This window comes from Colias eurytheme, chromosome 31 (assembly GCF_061535395.1).
Source record: "Colias eurytheme isolate Ceu_HAF_F1 chromosome 31, ilColEury1 Martin Lab GWU primary, whole genome shotgun sequence".
In the NCBI taxonomy this organism is placed as follows: Eukaryota; Metazoa; Arthropoda; class Insecta; order Lepidoptera; family Pieridae; genus Colias; species Colias eurytheme.
The window spans coordinates 4,704,191-4,719,268 of NC_143010.1; the positions used below are offsets into that span (position 1 = coordinate 4,704,191).

Consider the following 15,078-nt stretch of genomic DNA (forward strand, 5'->3'; position numbering starts at 1 on the left):
ACATGCATGGTTAAAGCGCGATACATAAATAAATAATTATTTTCTTTTCTTGATTTTAAAGGAGAATAACTAGAAATAAAATTTAAATTTAAATAATTGTTTTGATTTAGTGCAATTTTATATAAAATTAAATTTTCGTGGAAGAAATCGTTCACGAGCGAAGAGCCGCACATATCTAGTACCTATCTAATACCGCACATCTCAACCATATTTAACAAACTATGTTTTTATGTATGTACCACACAGTACCCTACACAGTATTCATTTTATAATAGGTAAATCCCCTTTAATAATAGTATAAAGCGATATAGCGCTTGCACTTCATTCTACGCATTAGGCGAAGGATTTTATGTATACAGCCATCAATTTACATGACAGTGCCATTTTTGACAAGTGACAGTCCTCCAGGCTCCAGATGTTTTATGCCAAATGTCAAAATGTAAAAGTTTGTTTACACCTGCGGTTTATACTTATAAAAGTGGTGCAAATGAATTGTAATTGGATTCCACTATATTAATTAAATTAGAAAGAATTATGTGAGATTCGATTAATGATAGTGAGAATTATTCAAACCTACATTAGCCGACATGGAGGACTACCTAACCACTACGTTAAATTTGCTGGTAAGTTTTTTTAAATATATTTTTGTTAAATTCTAATTGTGTCTTTCTTTTAATCCTTTAAATATGCCCATATATTAAAACTAGCGGCTAAAATGTACCTTAAGGGCCATCGAGTTGGGCAACCAAAACTAGCTTTCCACCCGCGACATCGCCCGCGCAGAAGAAAGAAAAACCCGCATAGTTCCCGTTCCTGTGGAATTTCCGGGATAAAACCTATCCTATGTCCTTTTTCGGGTATCAAAATATCTCTATTCCAAATTTCATGCAAATTGGTTCAGTAGTTAAGGCGTGATTGAGTAAAAGACAGACAGACAGAGTTACTTTTGCATTTATAATATTATATTACGTATGGATAATAAATCCCGCATAGTCCCCGTTGCCATAGGATATCTTATCTTGTATTTTACAAGCCTCGATTTGTGGTAGTACATGAACACTCTTTTCTTCTTCTTTCTTTCAAGTTCTTTCATGACTCCACTCATCTAAATTATCATGCGTGCAAGTCATAGTTGCAAGATATAAAATACTTGCTGTACCCCGCGGTTTTACCCGCATTGCTCTGCTCGTGTTGGTCTTAGCGTGATGATATAATATAGCCTATAGCTTTCCTCGATAAATGGGTTATCTAACACCGAAAGAATTTTTTCAAGTCTGACCAGTAGTTCCTGAGATAATAGCGCATTCAAAGAAACAAACAAACTCTTCAGCTTTATAACCAATATAATTATATATAGTATACGTATATAACATATAATACATAGGTTCACCAATCAGCTACCACACCATGTTATAGTTAGCATGTCATTTATTTCAAACGATCATATTTTATGCATGACACTACATTTAGTCATGCTGCATTGCTAAGTTCCTATCTGTCTTAACATGATGATATATAGCCTATAGCCTTCCTCGATAAATGGGCTATCTAACAGTGAAATCGCCGGGTGGCTGAGTGGTCAAAGACGCCGCCATGGAATGGAGGAAGACGTAGATGCGGAATCAATTTTTTTTACTCTTTAAAAAAAATTATTCATATTAAAAATAAAATATCAAGTTCAATGAAATAACAGTCTAGGGATCACATTAGCTGAACTACAAACATTATATCCTTTTCCTAATTTACGAAGTAATTCTCATGATCCTTGACCTAAAGTTGCCTGGAACAGATAGCTGTATTAGCGATAAGGCCACCTTTTTTACGTATTTCTATTGCTTGTTATTTTGTAACTGGTGCAAATAAAGTGTTCATTCATTCATTCTAATTTACAGAAATCCAAAAATTACGTAAACCTAACGATAGTGCTGGGAAATGAGAGTTGCGACCTAGATTCAGCCGTCAGCGCGTTAGTTTACGCGAGTTTTTTACACTGGCAGCATCAGAACATGAAATGTAGAGTGTGCACTAGGACCAAACGTGATGACAGTTCATATAAGGACGATATATTTGTTGCCATGTTCGATGTTGACCGGAAGGACTATGCGCTGAAAACGGAGGTGGCGTTTTGTTTTAAAGAACATGGTGTTAATGAGAAGCTGTTGCTGTTTCGGTGAGTTGAATACAGATTGAATAGTGAAGAAAAAGTTGATCGTCAATTGAACTGTATTATTTTAAAACTTTTTCAATAAATATTTTTTCTATTTTCTATTTATTTAATTGGGATAAGAACAGCAGTTCAATGTCTTAAGCTACTCATACATAAGACGATTTATACTAATTTTGTACACACTCCAAAATAGCAATACATTATTACCTACTTCATTATAAGTATTACCTATGTAACTGCTCTGTAGGCGAGTCGGAGTCAGTCAGGCAGAGGCCAGCCCCCCTAGTCAAGTGGCTTTCTGTTAGCGTAGCGTTCAATAGAATAGATACGAATGTATGAGATTGACGTAGTATCTACAGGTTACGTCAATCTCATACATTCGTAGTCTATTCTATTGAACGCTACGCTAACAGAAAGCCACTTGACTAGGGGGGCTGAGATATAATCTGTTTCATGCGTAAATGTGACAGGGCGCGGCTTATAAAATGCCGTTACTGTTTTAAAATGCAATATTGTTGTTAATTATTTCTGTATTTGACATCGTCTTTCGCTTAAATATCAAACTCAATTAGAAATATTCGTATAACTTTTTAGTATTAGAATAATTTCGAGATTACATTTTTTTTATTTATTTTTTTACAGCGATGACATTGACATAAAGTCGCTCGTGTCAGACGAAAAAACGAAAATAGTCCTCGTCGACCATCACGTTCTATCGAGGAAGTTTGAATTTTTGGCGCCACACGTGACAGAGATTATAGACCACCGGCCCATTGACAATAGTAATTGGCGGTATAGAGACGACGTTCGCTCGACCATAGAGACGGTCGGGTCTTGTTGCACGCTAGTTGCACAGAGGATACGGGATTTGTGCGGACTCATGGGGAAGGAGGGGTTTTTTGAAGAATTTAGCGTGTGTACCGATATGCTGCATGGTGAGTGGGAAATCTTATATTTATACAAGCTGTTTGCAAAGCTCATCATTTGTCCGCGAATCTTATCGCAAGATCGGGTATGCTATTTCTCTTCAGGCGAGAAAATCTCACACTATCGGAACTACTATTTATAGTTAAATCTGGATATTTTTTCTACTTATCCACCGTCACTCATATAATTACCTCCTATTACTACCGTACATAGTATACATACCATAGATAAAGGAAGAACAAGCTTTGTTTAGTTTGACACTAGATGGCGCTGAAATAAATAAATGAATTTGGTTATTTTGTTAACATGCTTGTAACAAAAGTGTTAAGTTTTCTAATTAGCAAAATAAATTTTTTTTAAGTGTGAACTAATTATATTTTATTTATAGGTGTAATAATATTAGATACAGTGAACTTTTCAAAGGATATAAAGAAGGCGACCCCACATGACGAGGAAATTGTTAAATTTTTGGAGGGTATATTGATACCGAAAGATTTCGAATTGGAAAGGTGAGAGCGCTATTAATATAGAAATAAATTATCTATATACTTAATATTATAAAGAGTTTGTTTGTATGTTTGAACGCGCTAATCTCAGGATCTACTGGTCCGATTTAAAGTTGATCTGAGTTCTTTCGGTGTTAGATAGTAGTATACGTACGCCTAGATCGATTTAAATCGGATTTTCACTAAAAGATAGGCCAAATTATGAAGCAGTAGGTATAATGTGTTTTTTATCTGAACAACTATTTTATTAAGAAACATTATTACATAAGAAACATTATATTAATTTATTTTTCAGAAAATTGAAGTTAGACTGTCTTGTAGCATCAAGGTGCGATGTTTCATCGCTAAATGCTGAGCAGTTACTGAGAAAAGATATGAAAATAGTCGGCGACGTTTTTATACCGAGCTTTCCCATTCTTGTTGAGGTGAGATTTTATTTGATACTAGCTGTGCCTCGCGGTTTCGCCCACGTTTCAGCACTACAGCCTATAATTTTCACTTTTCAGTATTACAACGACATTTTAGATTTTAATCTGTGTTTTTAACGAGGTATTTTTAAAAAATATACGAAATGATAAATATATCATCTATACTAATATTATAAAACTGAAGTTTGTTTGTTTGCATGAACGCGCTCATCTCAGGAACTACGGATCCGATTTAAAAAATGATTTAACTGTTAGATAGTCCATTTATCGAGGAAGGCTATAGGCTATATATCATCACGCTAAGACCAACAGGAGCGGAGCAATACGTATTAATTAATAGTTAGTAATATAAATATGGATACATATTACTAAATTTCCGCCCACCGCTTCACTCGCGATTTCAAAGAAAAACAAGCATAGTTCCCGTTCCTGCGGGATTTCCGGGATAAAAATAGCCTTTGTCTTATTCTGGATCTTTAGCTACCTATACAGGGTGTCCCACTGTTGGTATACTAAGCTCAAAGGAGGTTATAGATTTGCACGCTGAGTACGTAAAAAATACTTATAAAATTCCAGACGCAGTTTTTTTTAATAGATGAATTCTAAAAACTTTATGTGTATACCCCCAACAAGCAACCCGCCCATTTTTGCCACCAGCACATGACCTATCGTTTAAGATTATGTTTTCATAGACAAAATGCTCACATTAGCTCAAGTTAGAGAAGAAAACATGGATTATCAGGAATAATTTAGCAAAAATTTTTTGATGTAATTTTGTTGTTTAAGTATTTTTTACGTGATCAGTGTATGCAAAACTACAAGTCCCTTCGCGCTTAGTATACCAATAGTGGGACATCCTGTATATCAAATTTCATTGTAATCGGTTCAGTAGTATTTTCGTGAAAGAGTTGCAAACATACATCCATCCTCACAAACTTTCGCATTTATTTAGTAGGATGTGTCTGAAATAAACATATATTATTAAAAATTAATTTTCTAGGAATTCCTCAAGAAGCCCAAAGCGCTGGAGGCAGTGAGCGAAGCCCTAGGGCTTAAAGGGTGTTCTTTAGCCGTATTACTCGGTATGGATCTAAAACAAGGGCTTAGAAGGGATGGCGCTTTATTTGGCGAAGAGAATAAAATAGAAGCTGTAAGTATTTAACCGACTTTGCGAAGAGAGAGTTATGTTTTGAATGTGCTTTTTTATGTTGTAGATGTTAAATTATGCCCCGGTTGCCTGGAAGAGATCTCTGCTAAGTGATAAGGTAGCCTATTAAATTAAAAAGTGCTTTTGTGTATAATTGAGAAAGTACTAACATTTGAACCTACCTATTATTTTACTTATTATAACGTTCAAATTAGTTAACCATATAAAAATATTCTGTCGATAATTTCTATGTTTTTATCTATTAAATTATATGAATGTAATATATTATATTCTGTTACAGCTACTAAAATTACTCCAAGAATGGTCAAGCCCGTGCCTGCAGTTGTCGCCGGAAAAAATGAACGGCTGTCTTTATTTCAAACAGTTGAATTTATCAGCTTCAAGAAAGCAATATATTTCCCCAATTAATGAATTCTTGAAGAATTATAAAGAATAATAGATCAAAAACTAGTTTTTACCTGCGTCTTTACTCGCGTAAATATGTTATAATATATACAGATACATACTTATTACTATATCTTATTTGAATGAAGCTTTCTTTAAAACTGTAGCCTATATGGTTCCTTAACCAGTGTTTAGCCTATTTCTATTCCAAATTTAATCGAATTTAATTTAGTTTAGGCTTGAAAGGTTACAGAGAAACAGAGTTAGAGTGACTTTAATTAATATTATAAAGTTGATGGGTTTGTTTGTTTGCTTGAACGCGTTAATCTCAGGAACCACGGGTCCGATTTGAAAAAATATTTCACTGTTAGGTAGTTCATTTTTCGAAGAAGGCTATGTATCATCACGCTAAGACTAAAAGGAGCGTAGAAATGCAGGTAAAACCGCGGGGCACAGCTAGTTATAGTATTATGTTTCTTAGAAGCGCAGCTAGTATATTATATCAACAACCAAGTGTTTGTAAATCTTAAATATTATAGTTTATTCTCTACTGCCATTTTGCAAGATTTTTATATTATGTTTTAAATAGGTACTTAAATGGAATAAATTGTTATTGTTGAATTTGTTTTATTTCTTACTATCTTAATCTTAATATATTATATAAATCTCGTGTCACAATGTTTGTCCTCAATGGACTCCTAAACCAATTAACCGATTATAATAAAATTCGCACACCATGTGCAGTTCGATCCAACTTGAGAGATAGGATAGTTTAAACATGTAGGTACCACGGGCGAAGCCGGGGCGGACCGCTAGTACTATACTATAAACAACTACACTCACAATCGCCTATTAAAAGTTGGTTAAAAATGTCAAATGGTGTTTTAGAGGCATATTTATATTATATATATAACCATGGACCAATACCGGCGTCCGTCTTTTTTTATACGTCCATGTATATAACATCAATTGAAATTACCACCTTATTCCGTGGCAGTAATGTTCAAAGTCTATTGTATCGCTCATTAGAAAACTCTGCCTCATATGCTACGGAAAAATTATTTTGAGCGTGATTTTTGAAAATTGTGTTTTATTAAGTAAGTAAAAGGAAAAAAATAAAACTCATTTTTAGACTTAATTTAAATTTATTACATCCATAACAACTTAAAATTAAAAATGCTGTGATGTTTAAACTATACTAATATAAAAAAAATCGCAATGACATTTGGCGCCAATTTAATTTTTTAGTCTATGGTAAAAATTGGTAGTTTTTAGTATAATATGGGAGAAAGTATTCTATATTTCGTTTGGAATGTGTGTAATAAAATACATATTCAATGTAATTTTCAGGTTAAGTACGTAAAAAGTAGTAAAATACGAATACCTATGTAAATAAAAGTAACATTTCTATTCTAGTTTTTCAACATTATCACTAATATAAATAAAATACAATCACGTCACAAAATAGCCCAACGAATACAATCAAGCATACCTACTCAGAATTAATATTTAAGAAAAAGCTCATTTTTTTAACTAATGTACATACGTATGAAACAATAGTAAAAACTTAAAATACAGATTAACATCTCTATAGAGACAATTTCATAAAAAAATAATATTTTAACAATGATGTTCAAAGTTGAATGGTCAAAATACACGTCAAAGTGATACAACTCTCGTGAAAAAGAGAAAAGTTATGTGAAATGTGGCTACAGGCTAATTAGCCACGCTCGTCGTACCAACTGGAGCATCAATAACAAAGACGTTAGACATGCGCAAAACAGTACGTCAAATAGTAATGCAACATCACGCATCTCTTCCACGGAAGTGATATTACTCCGTAACATCACACATTACCCGGTCGATTTTTAATGAAATGATGACATTAATAATATTATAATGTTTATATTATATTAATGGTGATATCTGAAGTATTATAGATCATAATATTGAAAAATAGCAATAATAACTGCAATACTTATTAGTGTATATAATACTTATTAGTGATTACATATCGTAAAATTACAATTTAAGTAAATATTTAAAAAATGTAGTTGATTTTCCTTCATACTTGGCCACGTACTTTATGTTGTTTGTTAATAATTGTAATGAACGCAAGCAAATGTAAAACAAAATAAAAAAAAGTGAGTGATGCGAGTGATGTTTGTAACTGATGCGTAATGCGTGATGTTGCATTACGTGTCAAAGTGATATTACTTTTGTACTATTACACGCATTACCTACCCATGTCTAAATTTAAGACGTGTGGCACTCGGGGACTGCCGCGGTAAAGCTATTGCATGCTATGCCTTCAAGCCACACCTCCGCCCGTCGGAGTGGGGAGCGTGAGGTTTTTTCGTTACGGAATTTCTAGATTCGGTCCCCACGCTCAAGGCCCGCGATAGAAGCTATGCAATAGCTTAATAACTTATCTACAAAATTTTACTCATTACATTAATTGTATAAAGACTCTCAGATGGTTACATACACAGACATTTTAATCAGCTTTCACAGATTCATAAGTACACATAGATTATAATACGCTACCATAAATTAAACTCAGATCTACTTAAAGAGTATTTTAACCTTTTTAACAATGTTTTAACCTGTTTTTTTAACGATTTATAATCGGTTTCGGAATAAATACAAAGCTACACTTTATTCATATTTTAATTATCTATACACATATATATATATATAGCACAGGGTAGTCTTTCATTATTGAACACATCTTAAAATACCTTACATTAAATGCTTTAGTTTACTCGAGTATTTAACTCAAACTCAAAATGCTGTAATTTTTTTGACTTTGAACTTAGAAATAACGGACTTTTTAACAGAATTTTGTTGCTTTTTCTAAATTCAATTATTTTTTTAATGTTAACACTACTCAATTTGAACATTACAATAATATTATAAAATGGAGAAATTGGTGTTATAGTAAATGTTTGCATATGTTTATGATATTTATGAGTATACCTACTTCTCATTATAAAAAATATGTAAAATTGTATAAATTTGGCAGCTTTTGATTCACAAATAATTTATTTTTGATCTTTTCTTAATATTACCTTTTTATTAATTTTCAGTGTATAAAGCTCTACAGAGTATAAAAAATATTTCATCTGTAAGTACATATATCGAAAACCGTTATAAAATAACAGTTATAACGTACCGTTATAAAAAATAACAGTTAAATAACTAAAAATAACGGTTATAAAATCACAGTTGTTGCCTGAACATAGCCGTGATTTCTTCGACAGTTTTATTCTTCGTTTCTGGTATTTTGAAGGTAATAAATAATATAAATATGAATTGTAGAGCTGCGAATATGAGGAACACGTTGGTGCCAAGTATTAACTGCAAAAGAAGAAAATTTTAATTTATTATTATTAATAATGATGTTTTGATTGACGTGGGATTTCGTTTCTATTTTCCGTTCGATAAAAATGGTTCTTTTGGATCAAATCTCTATTAAAAAAATCTAAATTGAACAAGTCGTAACTTTTGTAGTATAGGTATCTACATATCAATAATTCTTTATCAGAGAAGAATCATCAAAATCGGTTCACCCAGTCGTAAGGTAACGAATATACAAAAAAAATACAGTTGAATTGAGAAACTGATTTTCACAATTCGTTACGTTTTCAAAGAAAAACCTGCATAGTTCCCGTTTCCGTGGGATTAAACTATGCGGGTTTTTCTTTGAAAACGCGGGCGAAACCGCGGGCAAAACTTTAGTAAGCAAATGAAAAACAAATACTTACGGATAGCGGTAAGAAACTCTGTGCCACAATAAAGTTAGCTGTCCAGTTCACAGTCACAGCTACAGACGAAGCCGCGGGCCTAGCCGCTTGGTTGAATAATTCTGAAATTTAATAAAAATTTTAGCCCTAAGCTCTGATTAAAGCGCGATGCTAACCGTTTCGCGGTGCAAAAGACAGAAAAAAACAGTTTTAAAAAATCGCCTGGAATAAAAATTGAATTTGAAAAATTATTTCGGTGTTAGATAGCCAAGGAATCGATCATATCGAGGAAGGCTATAGATCATCACGCTAAGACCAACAGGAGCGGAGCCACGCGGCACAACTAGTATAATTAAATATTTAAGAATATAAACTCACCAGTAACAAGGAACCAGGGAATAGATCCAGGACCAACAGCGAACATCACGACGAAGAGAATTACTAATGCAATGCAAAGATATGACACCCACGCGTAATCCGTCTGAAAATAAAATTAAAATATAACTAAAACTCAAAGTAAAATATAAAACAGAGAAGAACGATACTAATTTACACATTCTAATTCTCATTTACATATTCCGCCCGCGCTTTCAAAGAAAAACCCGCATAGTACCTACCCGTTTCCATGGGATTTCCGGGATAAAACCTATCCTTTGTGTTAATCCAAGTCATATGTGTGCTAAATTTCATTGTAATCGGTTCAGTAGTATTCGCGTGAAACCTTGTAAATCTAAACTTTGCAATGCATTATGCAATATATTTTTGTTGGCAGCAAAAAATGTCTTTTGGTTTGTAAATTGTGTACAAGAATCAATTTTTGAAGTGAAACTTCTGCGCGTTGAGAATGATAGTTTGATTTTACGCGACTAGAAAACATGGGATAATAATATCTATACTAATATTATAAAGCTGAAGAGTTTGTTTGTTTGAACGCGCTAATATCAAGAACTACTGGTCGGATTTGAAAAATTCTTTCAGTGTAATTGGATAGCCCATTAGGAAGGCTACAGGCTACAGGCTATCATCACGCTAAGTCCAACAGAGACGGAGCCACGCGGGTAAAACCGCGGAGCGCAGCTGATATGAATACATCGCGTTTAAAATCCGTTAAAATCTTTAATTTTTAGCAATTTTTAGATCGACGTCACGGATGTCAAACTGTGCGCATACGTCTACTGTTATAATAACAATAAAAATAGTGTAAACAGTTTAAAAGTTTTAGTCTTAGTGTTATGTTGAAGTGCTTTTTATAAATCTTCATATATACTGTAGGCAAAGTTGAGTGTTCAGTGGAAATACGTAAAATCATTAAATTATAACTGTGTAACGGATCAGCTGAATTAAAACTACCCCTCAACTAAATGTGGTACGTGTTTGAAGGAATAAAGTAAGAATATAGCCCAAATTTATGCATCAGTAATCAGGAAGGTCTGTAATCTTGATTTTCTGAAACATACAACTGAAACATAGTATTAATTATATCTTCGTATGAAAAAAGTAAATAAACACTGATCAGCTGATTATAATCAACACTAGCTCCATCTGTTGGTACTGACCGGCTTCTAAAATATCGACATCTATCGATACTGTACAGAACTACTTAAGACGATACACAAAAAAAAATCCACTGCTTGGCGGGCGGAGTCTAATAGCTCGCTATCGCGAACGCGGGTGTGCGCGAAGTCATTCTTGCAAACTCGCCGCGCTGCCGCTGGCCGACTCGGGACAAACATGTATGGAGTCGTCATACAGTTATAATATTGTTATACATTTATTCAATTGTTGATTTATTGGTTTTATTTTCTTGCTTATAAACAAATAATCTTCTTTCCAACAACTACTTAGACATTATTAATAATTATTATTATTTCGTAATGTTTACTTTATAACAAAATAATACAGGTTATAAATAATCTTTAAAATAACAAAAAATATTGTTACTCTGAAAAAATGAAATGGTACTCAATAACGCGGACTACTGAATTGATTTAGATAGAATTTGATGCTGACGTAGATATTACATCATGCCCAGAAATGAAAGGTACTATTTCTGAAAGAAGTTATAAACCCTAATTCTTCTCAGTCAAAGTCAAGAGTGGAAGATATTATCACTAATACAGTAAAACTGATGCGAAACTTTGGATGTTAATTTGTATATTTTTTTGTTAGTTGTTACTTAATCACGTCAAGACTACATTACCAATTTTGATAAAATATAGCTAATTGCCTGGATTTACACATAGGATACTTTTTATCCGAACTGAACACTTCTGTGGGATAAAACAGGATTCACGATATAACCTAATTCCACGCGGGCAAAGCCGCGGTCGGAATGATATTTTTTTAAATAAAAAAATTGTTTAAAAAAACACAAAATATATTGACGCTTGTATTTATTTTTTGCACTCTATTATAATTGTAATTATTCATTACAAATAATCAAAATAAAATAGCCAGAACAAAGTTAGGCCCTGGTAGGGTAGGTAGGCAGGTACAGCAATGTGAGACGAACACTGGCTTATTTATACCAATAATAATGTATTATAAACATTAAATTAAGTTTACAACAAAAATACATAATATTAGCTAATGTGAAAACGAATCAACCAATCATCCCACAACAATGAAATGTGCACACAAATATTCATCCAAATCGGTTCATGTGATTAGGAGGAGTAACTGCAGCGCCATCTTCCGGGCCCAATTGTGTTTCCAGATCACCCAGGAACTCAATTTAATATACTTACACAAAATTTTTCGAAATTAAAACTCACATTACTATGTAAATATGAATATAAACCTGTTTTAGTACTAAGCAATTTCCCGCACAGGTGTAGTAAGTATAAATGAAATAAATATCAACATCAAATTCTTTATACAACATACTTATCTACCACCTACTAAGAAATGTAATTCTTGAAATTTTTTCGTATTTTTTTAAATATAACACTACTCCAATGAGCTCCTGTTCCATATTACGGCCACCATACTTCCACTAAGTTCACCATGATTTTTTATTTCTTTGCACTTTGTTGCTTTTTGCTAAAAATGGAATCATGCGATAAAACCAGTAGAACGTTGATAACATACATTTTTGACTGAATAAAGGTACTTACGAAGGAGTGGGTTCACATTGTGAACAATCAGTGGGTTTATTTTCCTTCTGGATTCCGGATTTCTGAAAATATTATCTATGCTATAAATGAAAAAATCTTACACATTCGTTATGTACTTAAAACAGGGGTACATATCAAACATCGTCTATAATACAATTATCATCAAATTTAAAATAAAACCAACTTACTTCATTAATTTGTTCCAATTGTAAGCATTCTTTTTCCTCCAACCTTTATGTTTCTTCTTCTTATTTTCTTTATTGTCCCCATTTGTCTCATTTTGTCTTATCGTGTTGTCACCCTTTTTTACGATTGCGCGAGCGACACATGTTCCCCGTGTGACGGCCGTAGCGGGAATGACTCGTGCAGCGATCGGGGTAGGAAGGTACAGGGCGGCTCTCGCTATATTGGCTGGTCGCGCGCTAATTTCAAGTATTTCTTGTTTATTTCAAAACCATCGCATATTTCAAAATTCTAAATCGGTAGACGTATAGGTTGTATATTTTATAGTTAATATCCAAAAAGTCGTAACTTTACGTTTGTTATTTTGAAGATGCCAGAGATTATAAAAAAATAACAATGAGAACTTTGTATTTTTTTTCTATCGAGAAAATATCATGGAATCATGTTTCTAAAACGGTAGACGTATTGTGTTACTATTGAACTTTCTTGTCAAGAATTTTCATCACGACAACTTTAATAATATAAAAATTACGAAGGTTTAAAAAGGGCCGTAAATGTTAGAAAAATTAATTCATCACCTTAAAAATAATTAATTATGCCTAAGTGTGGTGGATGCGGTAAATTCTTATCGCCGTCAGATGCCGCTAAATGTGATAAATGTAAAGGCGTCTATCACCGTGCATGTGTGGGTTTATCTACTACGGGAATAACTCCGACGTTATGGCAGTGTCCCGAATGTAAAAAAAATATTGCACGTGATAATTCATCTGACACCCCGGTGAGGCGACATGATCATGTGCAGAACACCTCTCCCTCGCCCAATAGCACAGCCGGTCGGGATGCTTCTGTGAACTTTTGTCTGGAACTAAAAAAAATCAAAGATGAGATATTGCGCGAAGTTCGTTCTGAATTTAAGACACTGCATGATGAGTTGACGGAATTTAGGTCCAGCATGTTAGAGTACGGCTGTCGTATCGGTGCCCTAGAGGAACGTATGACCGTCCTCGAAAATATGCATACGCAGACGTCTTCCGAAAGCGCATCCCAGAGTTTCAATAATATTATAAAACAATTAAAAAGCGACATTAACGACAGAGATCAGGAGCTATTGGCGAATGACATAGAGATTTCTAACTTGCCCGAGACCAGTGGAGAAAACCCAATACACACGACTATCTTAATTGCTTCGAAAATTGGAATCCAAATAGAACCGCACGATATCGTGTGCGCTGAGCGTGTCGGAGCGCGGCCGGCAGAGGGCGCGGCGGCCGCGGCGCCCCGTCCGCGGCGGCTAGTCGTGCGGCTCGCGCGCCGCCAGCTGCGCGACGATCTGCTGAGGAGTGCACGCGTGCGCCGCGGCGCCACCACTGCGGACTTGGATATGACGGGTCCTCCCAGGCGCTTCTATATTAACGAACGTCTCACTAAATTTAATCGCCAGTTGTTTCGGATGGCGCGCGAAGCGGGCACTAGTCGTGGTTGGCGTTATGTCTGGTCAAAGCGGGGTCGCATATTCGCTAGAAACAAACCAGACGATTCTGTATGCTTTATCCGTTGCGAAGACGATATACAACGTATATTTGGCGGAGCATAATATAGAGTTTATCATTAAATCAATTATTAAAGTTTTTAGTACAAATTTAACAATAATTCATAGAATTTTACGTTTCATCCTTGTTTTTAACCGCTACGCAATCTTCGTATTGTATTCTTGTTATGTTATCAAATTATACTCGTTAGTGCTTATATACCTTCAGATTATTATTATCTTAATGGAATCAGTATCAATAATGTGTGTGCCCCGCAGTGCCTTGCCTAATATTAATTTACATTTTCATACATACACCTATATAAAACGCCTCCATTATAATTGTTCATGTGATAATTACTATGAACATTTCATTTATTTTTTGTATATTGGTTTGTTTATTTATTACTTGTTACTACTTTTGTGTCACTCGTATTATAAGGAATTAAAATATTTTTTGCCGTTGTTATTAAGACATTATAATATGAAATATCTTAACGATCATCCTTTTCTAAGTTCTGACTCAATGTGCTTTTATTGTATTGTTATGTTGAAAATTGTTGTGAATAATTATGTTATTTTTCTAATATTTGAATTGTTGTTGTATTTTGAATTATTAGTAACAGATAATTTAATGTTTAAACGTATTGAATCGCATAAGTACATTTGTATATATTTTACACATTACACTTTCCACCACAAACTGAACCTTTATTTTTTAACAGCTGTTTTTATTATTGTAGTGCAATTGATGATATCGAGATATAACAATTTAAATGGATATTTATATAAAATACATATTTACTATTACCATATTATCGTTTTATGTACAACATTTTACTCTTTATTATACTTATTATATTTTTTATTTAATTTGATGTTATTATTATTACTACCGTTAGTGAATAATATTAACAATGGTGTT

General features: G+C 33.6%; 3 protein-coding genes across 3 annotated transcripts in view; 2 read left to right on the plus strand and 1 right to left on the minus strand.

Annotated features, from left to right (window-relative positions):
- The first annotated feature begins 415 nt into the window (after window positions 1-415).
- On the plus strand, window positions 416-6,201 carry pn (exopolyphosphatase prune). Its single transcript, XM_090118879.1, has 7 exons — window positions 416-623; window positions 1,893-2,170; window positions 2,810-3,102; window positions 3,483-3,603; window positions 3,896-4,025; window positions 5,029-5,178; window positions 5,477-6,201. Exons 1-7 carry the CDS (start codon window positions 588-590, stop codon window positions 5,630-5,632), a joined length of 1,164 nt encoding a protein of 387 aa, XP_089975005.1. The 5' UTR covers window positions 416-587; the 3' UTR covers window positions 5,633-6,201.
- Window positions 6,202-7,844: 1,643 nt separating this feature from the next.
- The window catches only part of LOC149895578 (solute carrier family 2, facilitated glucose transporter member 1-like), a 37,201-nt gene continuing 29,967 nt past the window's right edge, over window positions 7,845-15,078 (minus strand). Inside the window, exons 10-12 of the mRNA XM_090118706.1 lie at window positions 9,705-9,807; window positions 9,348-9,448; window positions 7,845-8,940 (exon numbers count right to left, since the gene is read on the minus strand). Of these exons, the coding sequence (XP_089974832.1) occupies window positions 8,803-8,940; window positions 9,348-9,448; window positions 9,705-9,807 (342 nt within the window). The 3' untranslated portion in view covers window positions 7,845-8,802. The remainder of the gene's footprint in view (window positions 8,941-9,347; window positions 9,449-9,704; window positions 9,808-15,078) is intronic.
- Window positions 13,221-14,446, plus strand: LOC149895579 (uncharacterized). Its single transcript, XM_090118803.1, has one exon. The coding sequence runs from the start codon at window positions 13,221-13,223 to the stop codon at window positions 14,217-14,219; it is 999 nt and encodes a 332-aa protein (XP_089974929.1). The 3' UTR covers window positions 14,220-14,446.

Excerpts from the sequence above, each read along its gene's own strand:
- pn (XM_090118879.1), top strand. The coding sequence starts at position 588 with ATGGAGGACTACCTAACCACTACGTTAAATTTGCTG. Across the intron at positions 624-1,892 it reads CCACTACGTTAAATTTGCTG|AAATCCAAAAATTACGTAAA; the intron begins GTAAGTTTTTTT and ends TCTAATTTACAG. Across the intron at positions 5,179-5,476 it reads AAGAGAATAAAATAGAAGCT|CTACTAAAATTACTCCAAGA; the intron begins GTAAGTATTTAA and ends ATTCTGTTACAG.
- LOC149895579 (XM_090118803.1), top strand. The coding sequence starts at position 13,221 with ATGCCTAAGTGTGGTGGATGCGGTAAATTCTTATCGCCGTCAGATGCC.